The 19,249-nt window shown below is 43.3% G+C and overlaps 1 protein-coding gene across 3 annotated transcripts; it reads left to right on the forward strand.

The window, feature by feature from the left end:
* Window positions 1–9,269: 9,269 nt before the first annotated feature.
* Window positions 9,270–19,249, forward strand: SPATA2 (spermatogenesis associated 2). Of its 3 annotated transcripts, none has more exons than XM_053249853.1 (4): window positions 9,270–9,422; window positions 13,140–13,556; window positions 14,462–14,572; window positions 17,141–19,249. In XM_053249853.1, the coding sequence occupies exons 2-4, from the start codon at window positions 13,239–13,241 to the stop codon at window positions 18,380–18,382; spliced, it is 1,671 nt and encodes a 556-aa protein (XP_053105828.1). In that variant the 5' UTR covers window positions 9,270–9,422; window positions 13,140–13,238; the 3' UTR covers window positions 18,383–19,249. The 3 variants fall into 3 exon arrangements, with proteins under 3 accessions (XP_053105828.1, XP_053105827.1, XP_053105829.1); XM_053249852.1 differs by lacking the exon at window positions 9,270–9,422 and adding an exon at window positions 9,634–9,819; XM_053249854.1 differs by lacking the exons at window positions 9,270–9,422; window positions 14,462–14,572 and adding an exon at window positions 9,634–9,819.

Raw genomic sequence — 19,249 nt, forward strand, 5'->3', positions numbered from 1 at the left:
TGTATTTTGATGGGTGACTACATGCGAGCATTGTCTGCTGTATGATAGCCCCCTTAGGGGATGGGGCTGTAGTTCAGTGGTGGAGCACTGCTTGTGTGCAGGGGGTCTCAAGTTAACTCCCTGGCATCTCTGAGTAGGGCTGGAAAAGACTCCTGCCTGAAACCTGGCAGAGCCACTGCCAACCAGTGTAGGCAATACTGAGCTAGATGACAGACCAATGGTCTGACATGGTAGAAGGCAGTTTCCTATGCTCCCAGGCTATATTAGTCAATACTAAATTAGCAGCCCACAGATTGCTTAGCTTTGTATTAAGCAATTTGTATTAATAACTGAAAACTGTCTTGCATAAGGTCTGCATGGATTTCAAGGGATCCAAGGCCTTTTTGATGCATCTGGTCTTTACCACCCACCCACCCAAGATGTTATACATACCCCAATCTTCATGGCTATTTGACTACTGTATTCTCGTGTACCCTGATCTTTGGGCTTCCCTTTTTCTATGCATTTTGTGTAATCATATCTTTCTGTGTGTGATAAATGTGAACACAGGATTGCTTGTCAGCAGCTGTAAGAAAGGAAACTACACCAAGGATACTAGATGCTAAACTTTCTGACAGATTTATGAATGACCTTGCTGAAGTGTAACCATGGAATGAATAGTAGATTAATGGTGACCAAGGTCTTCTGTTACTTACTCCTATGTATAAGAACTATAGCCTAGAAAATAACAAACTTTAGTCTGTGACTTATGTATTCATGACAAATGAATTGTTATATTCTTCTTAAGGTGTCTGGCATGTATCTTGTACCGCAGAGTAGCCCAGGTGCAACCTTGACATTTCCCCCTGAATCCCCACTTTGGGAGGCTGGTAAAGGCTTAATGGCCAAAGAACCAGACAGGGAAAGTATGGATTGTTGAACTATTAGTGTCTAACCACCAAGGCCAAAGATCCAAGCTAAGGAGAACTTGGCAACAAGTTGACTGAACATTCCAGGTACAGAAGACAGAGAGCTAATTGTGACAGATAAGAGGGCAAAAGGAGGAGAATATCTGAAAGTTGGACTTGGAAAGAAAGTGTTGAGTCATCATAATTTTATCCTTGATGAATGTGAGGGGTGACCCTGCTGACACACTAGAGGGTATAAAAACCTAAGGACTTTGAACCTGTTCCCCAGAGGGCAGATACAGGAGATCTGCCTGTTTTCACCCTCTCTAACGCTGCAGCATCCCTGTACCCCAGCTTTGTGTATCTCATCTTCAAGTTTCAGCATCTGTAATTGTTGGGAGAAACCTTGATCTGGCAAATCAACTGGTTTCCCTGCAATTTCCCTAAGTAAAACAACAAAAGACATCTTTGGTTTGGTTCCTAGTGTCTCCTCACAGATCCACTGGTATCTCTTCCACAACAGGGCAACCCCACTCCTAGACTCTTGGGCCAGAGCCAGGGGCGGAGCCACCATTGGGTGACCTGGTTCAAAGAACCCAGGCCGCCGCCCCCTAGGGGCCATGCCTCGTGGCCCCAACACCCCCCCCCACTGCATCTGACATCAGATGCGGGGGGTGCTGGTTTAGCTCCTGAGTGGGGCTGCGTGGCCCCGTTCGGGAGTTAAATCGCCTACGCTGCATTTGCTGCGCGGCCAGGAGCAGCTCTTCCCTGCCTAAAAGGCAGAAAGAGCCGCTTCTGGCCGCACTGCAAAGGCAGTGCTGGCCCCTATCTAGCGCCCCCCCCACATCTGATGTCAGACGCAGGGGCATGGCTAACCCCCATGTCTGATGTCAGACATAGGGGGTGGGGCGAGGCAAGCAGGGCTGCCACCATGGCCGGACACAGGCCACCCGTGGTCTGGCTCCACTGGTGGCCAGAGCAGAACCACCCCTGCTGGGTTCAGCATCCCAGTGCATCTCAAACAGGGCCATAGTCCAATGAGGACAGATAACTGCCAATTGGTGAAGCCCTGTCCGTCTTTTGGAGCCGTGCAGAACCTCTCTGTTGGGAGCAGCACTCCGCAAGCCCCAGGGCAGAGAGCTGTAATCCAATCAGTTGTACTGGCAGGGGTCCCCCATATCTCAGTTGGCCAGGCAGACCACTTCTATTAGTAAGTCCCCCTGGACCAGGCAGGTTTTCCCAGGAGGTAGCAGACCTTGCAGCCTCGAGGTGGGGATTCTAGTAGCTGGAAGGGTAAACCGTGAGCCCTGGGACTAAGGAGCTCAATCTAACAGCTCATCGCAAAGATCCTGGGACTTTCTGCATGCAAAGCAGCTCTACTGCTCAGTGATGGCCCCATGGAGAAGTGCAGCTAAAAAATGGTGGATGGATGGATGACCTTGGTGTTTGTCCTGCATCAGAGCTGCCAGCATTCAGATGCTGGTTTCTTACTTCCTGCACCACCCAAGCTCAGTGTTTGCGGCAAGCCTAACAGACTGAGCTTTGTGGTTTGAGGGCACCATCTAAACAGAAATTAGGAACACAGAAATCTGCCTTATACCAACAACCACTGGTCAATCTCACTCAGTATTGCCTACACTGGCAGCAGCTTTCCAAGGTTTCAGGTAGGAGTCCCTGCAAGCCCGACCTGGAAATGCCAGGGAATGAACCAGGGACCTGCTTGAGCAGATGCTCTTCCATTGAGCTATGGCTCCATCCCCAAAGGGGAATATCTTACAGCAGATAGTGCTCACATGTAGTCACCCATCTAAATGTAAACCAAGGCAAAGCATGCTTGGCAAAGGGGACAATTCAGGCTCGCTACCATAAGATGGGCTCTCCTACCTGCCTGCTTGCCTGCCTGCCTGAGCAGTGAGCACTAGTATGCTGACACCAAGGGCCAATCCCTGCACACCAAGTCCTATAAAGCCCTAGCTTTTTCAGTTGCTCCTTAGTCTGAGCAATTTCTCTCTGGTGTGGGAGCATTGCCTAAGTGGCGGCTCCCTATTCTTGATTGCTGCTCTGGAACTCAATCCTTACCTAGGCTATGCATCTCCTCCTGGACCACTTGGACTGATGGCCAGCTTCTCTGGGTCCCAGAACCTGACTGTCTGGAGCCTGATTGCCATCACTTAACTGTAGCTGAGGTGAAGAATTATAAGCCACATGCAGGCTGCAGTTGTGGCCTTATGTCTAGGGGTGTGCAATTTGGATTTCTGGTGTTTCAATTTGGATCCAAATTGAAACACTCCTGATTTGTTTTTGGGTCCAAATCTGACCCATCTGAATCACCCCAGATTCGATTTGGATCTGAATTAATCTGAATCTTAATTGATTTGGATCAAAAAAGAGGTCCCAGGGCCAAAAGAGTGGGGTGGGATGGTAGCGCCTAATGGGTGGAGGCTACCACCCAAATTGCAGAGGAATTGGGCAAAGGGCTGATTTTTTGGTGAATTTTTGAAGTTTTCGTGTCTTTGGGGCAGATTTGGGGCATAAAGTGGGATCTGGGGCAGAAGAGTGGGGTGGGGTGGTAGTGCCTAATGGGTGGAGGCTACCACCCAAATTGCAGAGGGATTGGACAAAGGGCTGATTTTTGGTGAATTGCTGAAGTTTACGCGTCTTTAAGGTTTTTCCTCATAAGGTATAATGGAGGTGTATCGCTTCATGTCGGCGGGGGGAGGAAGGGGTGGCCTAGAGTGGTGTGGGGTTGGTGGTAGTGCCCAAGGGGGGCAAGGAAGCTATCAGAATTTTTTCAAAGGATTTGGACAGAGGGCTGGTTTTTGGTGATTTATTGAAGTATACGCATCTTTAAGGTTTTTCTTCATAGGGAATCATGTAGGTTTCAGCAGTCCCATAACTGCACTTGGGGGACACTGGGGTGGCCCAGAGTGAGTGGCAGTGTAGTAAACAGAGGGTGACAGCCACCCCCATGGGTTTCTAACCCATGTGGTACAGGGTTCTGTTGTTTTTGAGGTATTCTGAGTGTGGATTTTTTGATAGCAAATGAGAGTGGATTCATGGTTTGTATTGAAAATCTCATTTGCTACCAGAGAATCTACACTCAGAACACCTCAGAAACAACAGAACCTTGTACCCCATGGGTTAGAAACACATGGGGGTGGCTGGCTCCCTCTGTTCACTACACTGCCACTCACTCTGGAATTTGGGTGGTAGCTTCTACCCATTAGGCACTTAACTTAAACTGAGTAGTACCCCACTGCCTTGCAGGTGGGAGTGGGGTTTAGTTGGCACATGGCAGTTGACAGTTTGCGCTGTCGAAAAGACAGTCAAAATGAATAGAAGAAATTCAGGTGTGTAATGAATCCTCATAAGGATTCATTGAATGAAAGTTATTATACACCAAAAAATCCAAACACTTGAAAAATAGTGACCACACATTTTGCTCCATAACTCCACTTCTATAAGGGCTAGAGCTTAGCTCTTTTTTAAAAAAAAAAAAATTTAAAGCTGGGAATCTGGGGGAATTAACAGGAGGGATCTGAAACTCGAATCGATTTGAATCAGGCGTGATTCTATTTGTACCCAAATCTAGCCAATGGACCACAGGGGAGATTCGTTTTGTCTCCGAATCACCCGAATCAGCTAGATTCAGGTACAAATCAATTTGTACCCGAATCAATTCGCACATCCCTCTACTCTATATCGGTGTTATTCCATTTTTCAAGTAGCAAGGGCTCCCTAGCTTCTGAAACATTTAAGAAGATTAAAAAAAAATTAAGAGTACTGACATTACAGTAATATAAATAATGCATTGTGTGGCACACCAGATTTCTTGCCATAATTTTGAGAGGAGGAAAGGGCAAGATGTGGAGGGAGAGGGAATCTCTCACTGTCCCTGCTGTGGGAGATTGGATGCCCAATATGTTACTGCTGGAAGCTATGGAGCAAACAATATTTCTAAAATTACAAACTAATTCTCAAATATTTGGGAACAATATTTAGACATTTTCACTAATTGAAGTCACTACCTTAATATAAAATGTCATCTCTAATAAGGCAGTTAGCCACTACACTTAATGCAGAATGGAAAGTGTTTTCTCTCTCTCATTTTTTCCTCTATCTTTGTTTTGTTTTAGGGTGTGGAAAGGAGTTAAAGATTAAGGGTAGAAGGTAAGGTAAAGTGTGCCATCAAGTCAGTTTCAACTCCTGGCGCCCACAGAGCCCTGTGGTTGTCTTTGGTAGAATACAGGAGGGGTTTACCATTGCTGCCTCCCACGCAGTAGGAGATGATGCCTTTCAGCATCTTCCTATACCACTGCTGCCCAATATAGGTGTTTTTGCTGGATCTACTGTGCGGGAGGAGGCAATGGTAAACCCCTCCTGTATTCTACCAAAGAAAACCACAGGGCTCTGTGGACGCCAGGAGTCGAAATTGACTTGACAGAACACTTTACCTTTTAAGCAATCATATAGCCAGCAGGCAGGATAAAGCTAGGTGGGTTTTGTTTGTTTTTTAACATTAAGCTTCAGGGCTGATGGTTGTGTGCACATCTTATATTATTACTTGTGTATGGTTTGGTGTATCTTGTACAGAAGGTCAATGTGATGCTATTTCCCCCTTGATTTATCTTCAAGGGCTGCCGAAGAAAATATTGACCTTTCCAAAAATAGGGCTCAGCTTCTCTGTCTTCTTCCAAGCTAAAAGGAAGTTTGATTAATTTTAAAATTAATGATGACATGATTTCATAACTGCATTTAATTACTGTGACTGACTTTTGATTTTAGTGAGACAAATGTATCCTATCTCCCCAAAGTGGATTGATGGCTCTGAGCCACCGCAGACAAAGTACTACGGAATATAGCTATGGAATCATAGTCATGGAATCATTGGAAGAGGCCTTGTAGGTCAGCACGACCAGCTCCCTGCTCAATATAGGAAATCCAGAGCTCAAATATCCCCAAGAGATGGCTGCCCAGCCTCTGCAAGAGGATGTGGGTCTATATCATCAACATGTATTCTGTTTTTGTGTGCATAGACATGCTTGCAAGCCCATATGTGGCTGTGTGTGGAGCAGGGACGTTACTCTGAAAAAGATTGTGTATAATAATACAGAATGACATTATGATGTGCACATTATGATCTAGATGTGAATGAAAATTCTAGGTTCTGATCTGAATGTAATTCATTGGAACATCTTTCTGGATCAGTTCCCTTTAGATTCTACCAAACCTTTGGGGTCAATTTCTTAGAGCCAGTGGATTCTAAGCCTTAGAATCAGAAAGGATAGTTTCAAAAATCAGGACAAATGCCCTATATATAAGGATCTCTGTTCATTCTCCCTTTCAGAAACAGCAAAAAAAATTTTGTGTGTGTGTGTGTATATAATTAATTTTATATCCCACTCTTCCTCCAAGGAGCCCAGAGTACTACATACTTAGGTTTCTCCTCACAACAACCCTGTTAAGTAGGTTAGGCTGAGAGAGAAGTGACTGGCCCAGAGTCACCCAGCTAGTATAATGGCTGAATGGGGATTTGAACTCGGGTCTCCCCGGTCCTACTCTAGCACTCTAACTACTACACCATGCTGGCTCTCATTAGGGAGTATAGTACAGTATATAGTATAGTGTGTGTGTATATATGGAGAGAGAGAGAGAGAGAGAGAGAGAGAGAGAGAGAGAGTAAGTATAGTGTGTTTGGATAGATAGATAGATAGATAGATAGATAGATAGATAGATAGATAGATAGATAGATAGATAGTATAGGGCGTGTTCATGACAGTCTCATAGATATGTCAGTTTGTCAGAAATTGCTACATATCAGGATATAATAATTCTACAGAACACTCTCTCCAGTAATATGTATAACAGAACATTACAGTTCAGGGAGGAGAGCTGGTCTTGTGGTAGAAAGCATGACTTGTCCCCTCAGCTAAGCAGGGTCCACCCTGGTTGCATATGAAAGGGAAACTAGAAGTGTGAGCACTGTAAGATATTCCCCTTAGGGCAGGGATTCTCAACGTCCAAAGACCACTGGGGCTGGGGATTATGGGAGTTGAAGTCCAGTAACACTGAAGTCCAGTAACATTCCCACACGTTGAGAAACCCTGCCTTAGGGGATGGAGCCGCTCTGGGAAGAGCAGAAGATTACAAGTTCCCTCCATGGCATCTCCAAGACAGGGCTGAGAGAGATTCCTGCCTGCAACCTTGGAGAAGCCCCTGACAGTCTGTGTAGATAATACTGAGCGAGATGGACCAATGGTCTGACCCAGTATATGGCAGCTTCCTATGTTCTGTGTGGAAGTCAAAGATCCTGCATGTTGGAATATATCATGAGTAAGCATTCCCTACTTCAGGACATAAGAACTCTCCTGAACACATCACAGGTACAACTAGCCCAACATTATGTTCCCAGTTGCCATCTGTCTCTGGCAAGCTCACAAGCAACAACAGTGATCCCATCATTTGTTTCCATCATCTAACATTCAGAGGAATGCGCTGCCACAGCATGTGGTGATGGCCACCAGCTTGGAGGACTTTAGGCACTTGGTGGTGGCTATCAACACATCCTGGTATAGTGAATGTCATGAGAAGTTATTCCTTTAATCTCTCTTGAACCTATTGCCTGTTTCATTGATGACTCCAAGTTCTAGTTGATGACTCCAAGTTCTAGTTTTGATGACTCCAAGTTTCTTGATGACTCCAAGTTCTAGTTTTACTAAGGGGGGAAACATCTCTCCACAGAATTAATAATTTTATAAATGTCTATCATGATTGCCCTCTGATGACTTTTTTCTAAATTTACTCCTAATACTTTAATCTTTTTTTAAAAAGTGAAGATGTTGCAATTTCTTAATCATTCTGTTTGCCCTTTTCTGCACATTCACAGTACCATGATAGCCTTTAAAAGATGAGGTGAGCAAAAGTGTACATTATCTGTTAAGGGGGAAATTAGCCATGTACAACATGGAGCTACTGATTTTTGTTTAAAACTAGTTTTTTGTTGGTTTTTGTGTTTTGTTTTGTTTTTGCTATGCCTGGGAACAATTGCTTAACCTGTTATGAGTTCCTGCATATAGCATTTTTGACATTCCATGAAGCTGGCATGATCTACCTTTGTACTGTGTATATTTTTTGCTACAGGCAGAGGCCTCTGATAAATAGGGATTTTTGAAATCTAGGGTACTTTGCTATTTCTGGACTCTAGAACAAATACTGTGGGTATGGGATATATTCATTACTAACAAGTTATTTTGTTTTGCTACCAATAAACCAGAGAATTCAATGTACAGTTAGGGAACCTAACATGTAGGGCTTTCTTGCATTCATATACAATCTTTCCTCCATTTCACCATCAAAACAACCCTGTAAAGTAGGCTGATTTGCCTAAAGGTAACTCCACAAGCTTTGTGGTTGAGCAAGGATTCAGAGGTCAAGTTTCAGTCCTTGACTGAATCCAGCCACCACACTATATTGGTCCCCTATCTGCTCTCATCTTGTATGATTTAATATCACCTAAATTGTATGTCATTTGGACAATGGTTTTTCCCGTGACACTCCATGGATGAAAAAGCTGGACTTTGAAGAAGCAAGATAGAAAAAACATTGAAGCTTTTGAACTTTGGTGCTGGAGAAGACATCTGAGGATACCATGGATGGCCAGGAAAACAGACAAATGGACCACAGAACAAATCAATCCAGAATTTTTAGTCAAGGCACAAATGACCAGGCTCAAACTATCATACTTTGGACACATTATGTGAAAACCCAGCTCCCTTGAGAAGTCCATAATGATGGAAAAAGTTGAAGGGAAGAGAAGAGGAGGTCCAGCACCAAGGTGGATGGACTCAATTACGACAGCAATGAATGCACCACCACTGAGAGACCTTAAAGGCCAAGTTGAAGACATCCTCCTCCTTGAGAGAATCTAAGTGATCGCTAATAGTCAACACCTACTTGACGGCACTTAATCCATCCATCAATCATGTATATAGAAACCACAGTACTTTTGAAGCCAAATTGATGCATTGCTGCTCCTAGAATTGCTAACTTTGACTGAAGCTATTCCTAGAGAATTTTGTTGTTATTGTTGTCGTTTTATTGTAGCTGTTTTGTTTTATGTCTCCCCACCCGTCACTAAATTCACTAGGACAGCTTTCAATAGCCACTTGGAAATTCGTGCCAATCCCAAGCTAAGTCTAGAAGATTGGCAACCCTGCCTACATAGCAGCAACACATCCATGCTCCTTTGGCCCCAAGAATATTTATATGCTGCAGCAGCTCCTGAGATTCTGGGAAGGGGTTCCATTTATTTAAACTGTCCCTTATGACGTCGCGCATTCTAGGTGCCTGGGCGCCACGCACGCGCACCGAGGGAATGCCGAGTCTCCGCAGATTCCACCATTTCTATTGACTGAATAAACTATGTGTCTTTCTCCTCTTCTCCCATCTCCTTGTCTACGCCGCTTCAGGAACCCCCAACATTTCTGTTTCCGGAGTAAGACGCTGTGAAGGGCCAAAATGGAGTAGGGGTCGTGGGTAAGTGCCACGGAGCTATAACTACGAAGCAAGCAACAGTCATTAGAGTGTGTCGGGGAGGGGGCAGGGGGTTTAACACATTGAACGTTGCGCATGCGCAATCATTATCTTGTCCCAAGCCGAAGCGGAGCCAGAACCGTGTACCACGCGGCCACGGCTCCTCGTCGCGCGCATGCGCTTTTTGCTCAAGCCTCCGTGAGGTTGCGGGGGTAGCTGAGATTGGCGAAAGAGCCTGGCTTGCTTCCGGTTTCCTGTCCATGGGACGTTGGAGGGGGATGTCCATCCGGGTCGTCGAGCAACTTCCTGGCTGGCTGGTTGCGAAGGCGGCGGTTGCTGGTCGGTGGTCCCTCTGGGGTGGGGGAGGTGATCCTCTCACCTGATTCCCGTGCTTCGAGCGGTGAGCTTTTGAGAGGCCGTGAAGGAGTCGATGGGTAGAGCTCCATGGGCGGAGCTGACACGGCGGGAGTGAATTGGGGGCCCCCCTCGGGCGATCTAGGTGGAATGGGGCGGGTGGGGGGTCTCTGCCTTTAGTCTGACGATTGGTGCCGTTCAGGGGCCCACAGGAACCCGGCTTTGGGGCCTCCTTCGGGTTCTGGTTCAGTTTGGCGTCTCTTGGGCTTCTGTGGCCATTGGGGATGCTTAGCGCTGCCTGCTGAACAGAGCACTTGGGGAAGGAGTGTTACGCTGATGGCATCTCAGGACCTGCCTGGTTCTATATTTGCGTGTGGAGAATGGCACTCCCACGCTTTTCAGACTACTTTACTGGAAAAAGGAGAAAGGGGGCGACGACGTTGCTGCCCTGCTTTCTTCTGCTGCAATAGTCATAATCATAATACTAAATATTTCAGATGGACACAGCACTTCCACTTCACATGCATGATCCCCAGGTCTTAGACTTCATTTTGCAGCATATCTGCTACCGCTTGCAAATTAATGCTAGGGTTGAAAAAGAAAACTGAAGAAACAAGGGATGCTCTGTCTTGAGCACTTTCTCTGAAGTTCCAGTTCACTTTGTATTTCATTTGGTTGAGTATATATACTGCCCTAAAGCTAAACAAGTCCATGGCCTTTTTGAGCAACCGGACAAGAGTTGTGTGTCCATTTTGACCTATGGGACTTTATTCTGGGAATGCTTTCCTTAAAATAAGGGACATCTTGCAATCTTTCTCAAAGTCTCATGGTAGAATAACATTAGTGACAGACAAACTGTTAATCACGTATTGGTATGAGATTGCAGGTTTGGTGATGCAAACGTATTTGCAGAGTTGTTCATATTTGTAGGCAGTTGCTGAAGTAAAGTCACCTGAACTGAGACTAAATTAGAAAAAGACGTGCCTTAAGAAGTGAAGAACTCAAAACTGTACTTCTGAAATAGGAGTCTTCAAAGCCTTTTATCCATATTTGTTTACATACTGAGCTTTTGTATGCTTAAGTATTTGGTAAAGCAGTTGGAGGTACTACCCTGATAATAATGTGCTGAGTTGTACTAGAGCATGAGGATATGAAAAAGAGATAAGCCTAGGGCCAGAAAAAAGCATAGGCGTCCAACTGAATAAAATTTGCTGCAAGTAGCTGTGATTGTGAAGTGTCCTTACGGTGAGATGCAAGACTGGTTTCTTGCAACTGAAAATGCACTCAACAAAATCCTTACTCCTGGGTATGCTTTCTAGAAACACATAAGCATATATTTCACATTGAATAGGTCTATTGCGACAGTTGCAGTATGTGCCCTACAGAATTAGGTCTGTGCAGTGACATTTGCATGTTTAAGGTGTCTGTGAATTGCTTTGCAGTAATTATACATTACAGATGGTAAATCATAATTAGAATGGGGAAGAGAATGTGCATATGATAATCTTAATTTTGAACAAAATATGGTTAGTGCATTTTTGTGGGCTCTTCTATCCTTGCATTTAAAGAAACACTAAAACTCTTTCACCACAGAACCACTGACAATTGGACATTTGGTCGGGTTCCATATATAATTTTTCTGTGCCATGAACAATACATCTGATTTGCCTAAGTGATAGGCTTTTAATTTGTGGATTTATTATTACATAAGCTAGTAATGTTCTGGTGGGTTGTGTTCCTGCTATACCAGCCTACAGTTCTTCATTAGCCATTAAAGGAGGAAAACGTTGAGTACATTGTTGGACAATGTACAAAACCATTTTGTAGACAGGTGGTGATCCAGTGAGGAAAGCCTGTGTGTGCAATATGGCGTTTCCATGGCCAACTGTGTAAGAGAGAAGAGCCCTTTGAGTGCCCATATACTAGAGCCAGCAGTGATGCTGTTGCATGCCAGAGGACCTGGACTGACACCTCAGTATTGTGGGCTTTTCTCTTCAGTGATTCTGCATTTTGCCAAACAGGGACTTCCCTGAGTTACTGTATCGATCAAACTGAAGACATTAAAACATGACTAGTGTTTAGATAAAAATGGAAATTGTTCTGGCAAGATTGTATAACTCGGCTAGGCCAAGAAGGTTCATGATCTTATGATACAAGTTTATTAGTTGCTCAAACTAGTAACATTGCCTGCCTCTGGGACCATTTTCCAGTTGGCTTCAGGAGGATGGATCCTGCTCTGGAGCTGGATTTAGATGGGTTATGCTCAGCTATAGATGGGACATGCAGAAGCGTATATTATCTCTGGCCATGTGTCAGATTGCACATACAAGCTTAGACTGCCTTCAAAAGCATTCCTGGACTTTGCTTCGCCACTATAGGTTGTTCTTCCTATGTTCAAGGAGAAGTGACTATCAAAGTGTCAGATTTTGATGCACTGTAGTATTAGGCTACTTGTTTGGGATGTTTTATAATGCAAATATTGACCCTTACACATTGTAAGGGTGATGTACATTATGATGTGCATGATGTACTTGAAGAACTTTGAAATATGTTAATCCTCAGAACTTGTGTTTTTCCAGTTTTCTAGTCTGATTAGAAAATTGAGAACGGTCTGATTAGAAAACAGACTAGAAAAAACTAGTCTGCATGATGAGTACTAGAGATACCATGCAGATTTAGCTGTACTTTAAAAAGACTGGGCGGCAACTCTTTTGGATTAAAATTAGGTGGGAATTAAAGACCCACATGGTTAAAATAAGCTCCAAATAAACCAGCAGGCCAACGTGGTAGTTCCTCAGATGCAACTGAAGAGTCTAATTACTTAGAGAGTGAAATGAGGTCAGACAAACTCTAGTTTCACTAAAGAATGGAAGAGGTAGGAAGGTCCTGTTGACAGCAGTGTTCTCTAATTTTTTTTCAACGGTGTGCAGAATGAGTTTTGTTCTGGGTGGCAGTATCAAGGCAGAATGTGTGCACGTGTATTCAGAGGGGCCTTCCTGGTTCAACCTGAGCAGGATCTAAATAACTGAGCGGACATAAAAAAAATGTGTGAGCATGTGCATGTGTGCATGCCTTAGAGCAGGGATTCTCAAACTTGGGTCCTCAGGTGTTATTGGACTTCAACTCCCATAATCCCCAACCAAAGGCCACTGAGGCTGGGGATTATGGGAGTTGAAGTCCAATAACACCTGAGGACCCAAGTTTGAGAATCCCTGCCTTAGAGGGATCACTAGTTGACAGCTGCTATAAATTAGTTTGTAGTATCTTTACCCCCCCCTCCCCCCCGACGGGGATAGATTGACATTAATGCAATATTTAACTAGCATAATGATGAATAACATAAGTTCTGTTTCCTCCTTATTCCAGAAGACTCTCCGTTGCCATCTTGTCTAATATCTACTGCCTCAGAGAAGCCATGGAAGATATGAGGTAGCCGCCCACGAGCGTGCTAAAATTCCATTTCAGATGGATGCAAAATATAAAGATGATGTGTTTAGGAAGTATGTACAGTTTCATGAATCCAAACTGGATACCTCTGATAAGAAGCAGCGCCCAGTTAGTGACGAGTATCTACAAGTGGCAGCTTCAGCCTTACTCTGCTTTCCCAAGATTGATCCCTTTTATAGATTTCGTTTGATTAAATTTTATGAAATAGCTGAACATTCACTTAGGTCTTTGAAATCTTCAAGTTTGCGCTCTCTCCAGAATGCTTTTGGCGTGCTGGAGTCTGTTGGCGTTAATCTTTTTCTTTACCCTTGGAAGAAAGAATTCAAAAATATAAAGGTAAGAGCATGCAAATAAGTCACAATCTTTTGTTCTCATATAGCATGTTTTCTCTGTGGGATGGTATAGACTGTCAGGATCAATTCTTTCTTGAGGGTTAAAAATATTTGAAGGTCAGGGCAAAAGTTTCCATACTTCTGTACCAACATGAATTGGCCCAGTGAGCGAGAGTGCCACTAGAGACATGTTGGAAAATAATCTCATACTAGTATTGGCTTACTAACAACAATCCAGATTTAAGAGGCCGAGTGATCTTGAGGACTACAACTAGTTCCTCAGTTGGTACTTGTTTGACATTCATTCCAGGCTTCCCCTTCTATAGCCCTGATTGTAATATGGGATGCAGAACAGACTTTCTCTTAAAATCTCAGTTTGAGGAGGCTTTTCATGTTTATGGTTCATCTTGACCTTCGATAGGGAGCTCAGACCAGCGTTTTTTTTCCTCACAAGAATTTTTACAGCACTTTTTTCTTCACAATAATTCTTACCCCTACTAACTTGGCAAAGAGGCACCTTTTAACGTGGCGATTCTCTTTATTTTAGCAGGGAAAGCGTAACTGGCCCTATCTACCCTCAGCACAATACCTCCAGTGACTGTTGCTGGTGTCTATCTTGTGTTTCTTTTTAGATTGTGAGCCCTTTGGGGACAGGGATCCATCTTATTTATTATTTCTCTGTGTAAACATCCTTGAGCCATTTTTGGAAGGGCGGTATAGAAATCGAATGAATGAATGAATGAATGAATGAATAAAATAAAATAAAATGTTGTGAAGTGAGGTAGGCTGAGAAAATAGTGACTTGCCCCAGAGCACCTGGTAAGCTTCATAGCTGAGTTAGGATTTGTTCTCAATTTTAGTCATTGCAACCCTAATTTTAGTATTCATCCTTGTCAATTCCTTTCCTAGGTATCAGCTATTATTTCCCCAGCACTTTCCTTATCCTTCCAAATGAAGAACATCCATGCTTTTCTTCAACTGTCTTTTCCCATCCACTTCCACAGTGCTATCCATACCATGGTCTGTAAGAATGAAACCAAAAGTCCACAATCATAACATATAGAATGAGAGGGAATAAATACGTTCAAATATGAGTGTTTGGTGTTGGGTTCTACTTATCTACCCAAAGTAAATCTTTCATTAAACTCTGTTTCACTTGGAGTACAATATCCCTCAAAGCAACTAAGAAAGGCTTTTGAATAAAATTGTAATACACACAAGATATCTGGAAACAACTGATTTCTTCAGCTTGTCCTGGTAAATGCCAACACATGCATGGAAATGAAGGTGAAATTGGGGCATTTGTTGAAAGCACTTGTGTTTTGACATGTACTGTATCAGTAAATGTCAGCAGTGGATATCCTACAAATCTTGGGTTGGTTTTTGTTTGTTGTCCCCATGATTTTGGAGGTATCTTCCTCTACCAGTAAAAATAGTAGAAATACTTGCGAAATGTGACCATTCACTGAAGGGGTTTGATTGCTCTTTACATCTGCTGAGTTTTATTAACATTCTGTAATTTGCTGCTTTTAATATTGTAAACTGCTTTGGGTGTCTTTGTCAAGGCAGAAAGGTGGTATAAAAATGTAGGTAGGAAGTATGTAAATAAAATAGAATAAAATAAAATAAAAATTCTGTGGTACTTAAGAGAGCTGGACAAATCCTGGCTGCCTTGCCTTTCCCTGGACTCCTATGAACTTGATGCTGGTTCCCTAGAATTTGAAAACTATCTGGTCCTGTGCAAGGCACTGGTATGACAATCTGATCGCTTCTCCTAAAAATCTAATCTGATGTCTCAGTTTATTTTTCCAAGCCTAGTACTGGAGCTTTGGCTGCTGCCAAATTATTCTCTGAATCTCAGCTTCCATTTCAAAAGAGTTTCCAGCCCTTTAAACAACCTGAAATGCTGGCTGGGATTCTAATTAGCAAATACTCTGACACTGTGAAACATTAATATAGTTCAAATGTCAACCTTTACAATTTCAGTGGCTGACATTCTGACACAAAGTTGTGTTCATGCAAGATGGTCACGTAGCTGTGTGTAGTCACAGTAATTTTTGTACCTGAGCTACTATGTAAGAGTTCTCTTTAAAATGTGGGGCATGCCACAGGTTGCACCTATTGTGCAGGCACAAACCTGCTTATGCTAGCGCAACACTGGCTTGGAATGCAAGTGCCAGGTACAGTGCAATTAGTGCAGCATTCCTTGCACAAATGCAGCATTTGTCAGGATGTTAACTCCTGACTAGTTTTAACAAAACATTCAGTTTTTATACTTATTCCATTACTCCCATGAGTTCAGGTGGCAAAATATCCAGCTGTTCCCCTACACATATGCCAGTCCCCCCCCCCAAAGTGATTAGTTGTGTTAAGTTGTAAATCTTATGAAAGAAAAATATTGGATTGGTCACAGCTTGAAATTTAAAATATAGCAGTTTGCTGAAGAACTGTACATAGCTGGGCAACTGTAGAAACCAGATTAGAGGGCCATTGGTGTGATGAATGAATTATGTATGTTGATGTTGAAAGTGCCGTCAAATCAGTGTCTACTCCTGGCTACCAGAGAGCCTTGTGGTTGTCTTTGTTAGAATACAGGAGGGGTCTACCATTGCCATCTCTCGTGCAGTATGAGATGATGCCTTTCAGCATCTTTCTATATCACTGCTTCCTATATCACTAAACAAAATATAGGTGTTTCCCATAGTCTGGGAAACATACCAGCAGAGATTCGAACCAGCAACCTCTTGCTCCCTAGGAAAGTTACATCCCTTCTGCGCCATTAGGTGGCACTGTGTTGATGTAGTGCTATAGAAATCAGTTGGGCTTAATAGGCTCTAGGGATGTGCGAACAGGTTTGGTACCAAACCAGTTCAAAGTCAAACTCGTTCGGTCCAAAGGCTTGGGGTTGAGCCGAACCACCCCGGTTTGGCTCGACCCTGGACTGAACCAACCACCCCCGTCCCATTCAGGGGGTTCACGAACGTGGGGTGTGGTTTTTTTTGTTTGTCTTAAACTTACTCCCTCCAGGGGGAAGTCTACAGAGGTTTCCCCCTCCCCCCGCTGGCCTTCCATCCTGCGAAAACTGGCCCGTTCAGCCATTCTTTGGCCTGTTTGGGCCTTTTCCCCAGCACAGTGGCCATTTTGGAGGTTGCCACGCCTGTGCAATGGGCCTCCAAAATGGCCACCATGCCGGGGGGGAAAGGCCCAAGTGGGCCAGTTTTCGAAGGATGGAAGGCTGGTGGGTGGAGGGGAAACCTCTACGGGACACACACACCCCATCACCTCGGATTTAACGTTTAAAAAGAAAAAGTTTGCAGGATACCCCCCCCCCCCGGTACCAAACTGAACCGGGGGGGGGCGAGGGGGTGCCAGACCGAACTGGTCCAGTTCAGACTCAAACCGCACTGGACCACCCGGTTCTATGCACACCCATAATAGTCTGTAATAGCTTGTTAACAGAATTTGGTTTGGGAACAAAAAGCCTTTTCATTCTGAATGTGTGCCTCCTCTGGTAGCCATAATAGCAATTATTTCAGAATTGTATCAGAAACTATGTTTATAACCGTTCTTTTTGTTCCCTATGTTTAGACTTACACAGGACCTTTTGTTTATTATGTGAAGTCTACGTTACCTGATGAGGATATAAGACAGATATTGAATTCGATGGGCTATGTCCAAGAACTTGGAACTATGTACAAGCTCAAGGACCTAGTTGATACCCTCCAAGTGCAGATGGTGTCATTTGAACTTTACTTGGCCAAGATAGAATGTGAACAACTGATTGAAATTCATTTGCAAGTGAAGGATAAAGGTTATTCGCAACTTGATGTTGTAAATGAGAGAAAAAATAGCAGTGATGATGTCAGAGGCTGCTCAGATGCCTTGAAACGTCGTGCAGAATGCAAAGACAATCTAAGCACCTCCATGTCGCGAATGGTACTTCAGAAATCTGCAAGTGAAAGAGGTTCTAAAGATTACTTCAAACCCAAAGTTAGCAAACCTTCTAAATCAGTGGATGCATATGATAGTTACTTGGAAAATAAGAAGCCACCTTTAATGACTTCATTGAGTCTCAGAAAAGAACCCATTTTGGTTGATACTGAAGATGACATTAAAGATGAAATAATTCGTCCATCCCCATCTCTCCTTGCCATGTCAAGTTCTCCACATGGATGTTCTGACGAATATCTGCCATCTCATACCAATGGCATATTAAGAACGAGTATTCCATACAGTACCTACTATTCCCCTCAAGATGATTTAGATCTCTATACTGACCCTGATTCTAGAAGTATGTTAAACTTTAAAAGGCAAGAATCTACTAAACACGATGTATGGCTGCTAAAAAATGATGCCAACCCAACTTACCATAAACGTATGCATCTAGCCAAAGAGACCAGTTCCCTCAAGTGCCAAAACTGTGGATTATCTTGCGGCACCTCCATTTGCCAAAAGTGTGACAACTTGCTCATCTGCAGGCAGGAATATCCAACAATGAAGCAGAGTAGCTATTCACTCAAAACTCTCTCCAGTGAAGGCATCCCTTCTGGATCTTCTGTAAGGGACAAGTCTCAATACATGTTACAGACTCAAGAGCGAGCATCTCAGTTCAGTTCAAAATCCAAGGCTTCAGCCTCATCCCGCTGTGGCTTTTGCAACCGGCCAGGAGCTGCAAACACATGCACTTTTTGTTCAAAAGTGTCCTGTGATACTTGCCTCAATGCTTATTATCGTGATCCCTGCTGTCGAAAGAGTGAGCTTCACAGGTTCTTGCCAAACAATCAGTTAAACTATAAATCAAACCAGCTGTCACACCTGGTTTATAGATAATTTTGGGTTTTTAAAAATCTTATATTTTGGGATACAAGGGCTAAAAACACAAACATGCTGATGTTGCTGGTAAGTATCATCCTACTGACCTCTTGTTAGGAGAAAAAAAAGTAGACACGCCCTAGTACTAGACAAATATATCTTAACATAGGTGCCAGTTCTTGACAGTGTGGCTTCACAAAATGTCTATACAATAGCCGCTGCTACTATTTTAGGTGACTCTTAACTGATTACTGTTTTTCCATTTAGATCAGGGAGAGGAGCACTTTTTCCTTTTTAGAAGCAGACAGGCATTGCACTTCTTTTTCTTTTTCTAGAAAGATGACAGACATCTGTGTTTTGTTTGCTGTCACTGCCTCATCTGCATGACACAGCATCAAAGATGACCAAGAACCGAAGAACAGCATTTTCAGTGGGTTGTAAAATTGTGTATTTTGGTAGCTTGCACCAAAGCTATTTAATGAACGTTTTTGCCAAAAGAGTGATTTTTTTTTAAAGATTAATTTGCTGAGCTCCAATAATCGGACTGCCATGACATCTCATCTTCATATCTCCTCTTCCCACTTCACCATTTTCTTGTATTCTCTCAAGTATATAAAATCAAAACCTAAACTGAGTATTTGCTCTTTTCTTCCCCAAGTGTTGCCAATACACCCTACTTCTTTGGTTTGGTGTTGTTGTTTTTTTTAAACTGTTGTAGTAATTTTTTAACGAGTGAATCTGTACGTTATCTCATGCCTGGAGTGTTGTCTTTCCCAATGAGTAATGTTTGGATTTGCCTTCTGTTGCACGTGTATTAAATCCTGTTCTTTCTACTGTAAATAGGTGATTTGGAAACAGTTTATTTTTTAATAAATATATTCAGTA

Source organism: Hemicordylus capensis, chromosome 4 (assembly GCF_027244095.1).
Source record: "Hemicordylus capensis ecotype Gifberg chromosome 4, rHemCap1.1.pri, whole genome shotgun sequence".
NCBI classification, from domain to species: Eukaryota; Metazoa; Chordata; class Lepidosauria; order Squamata; family Cordylidae; genus Hemicordylus; species Hemicordylus capensis.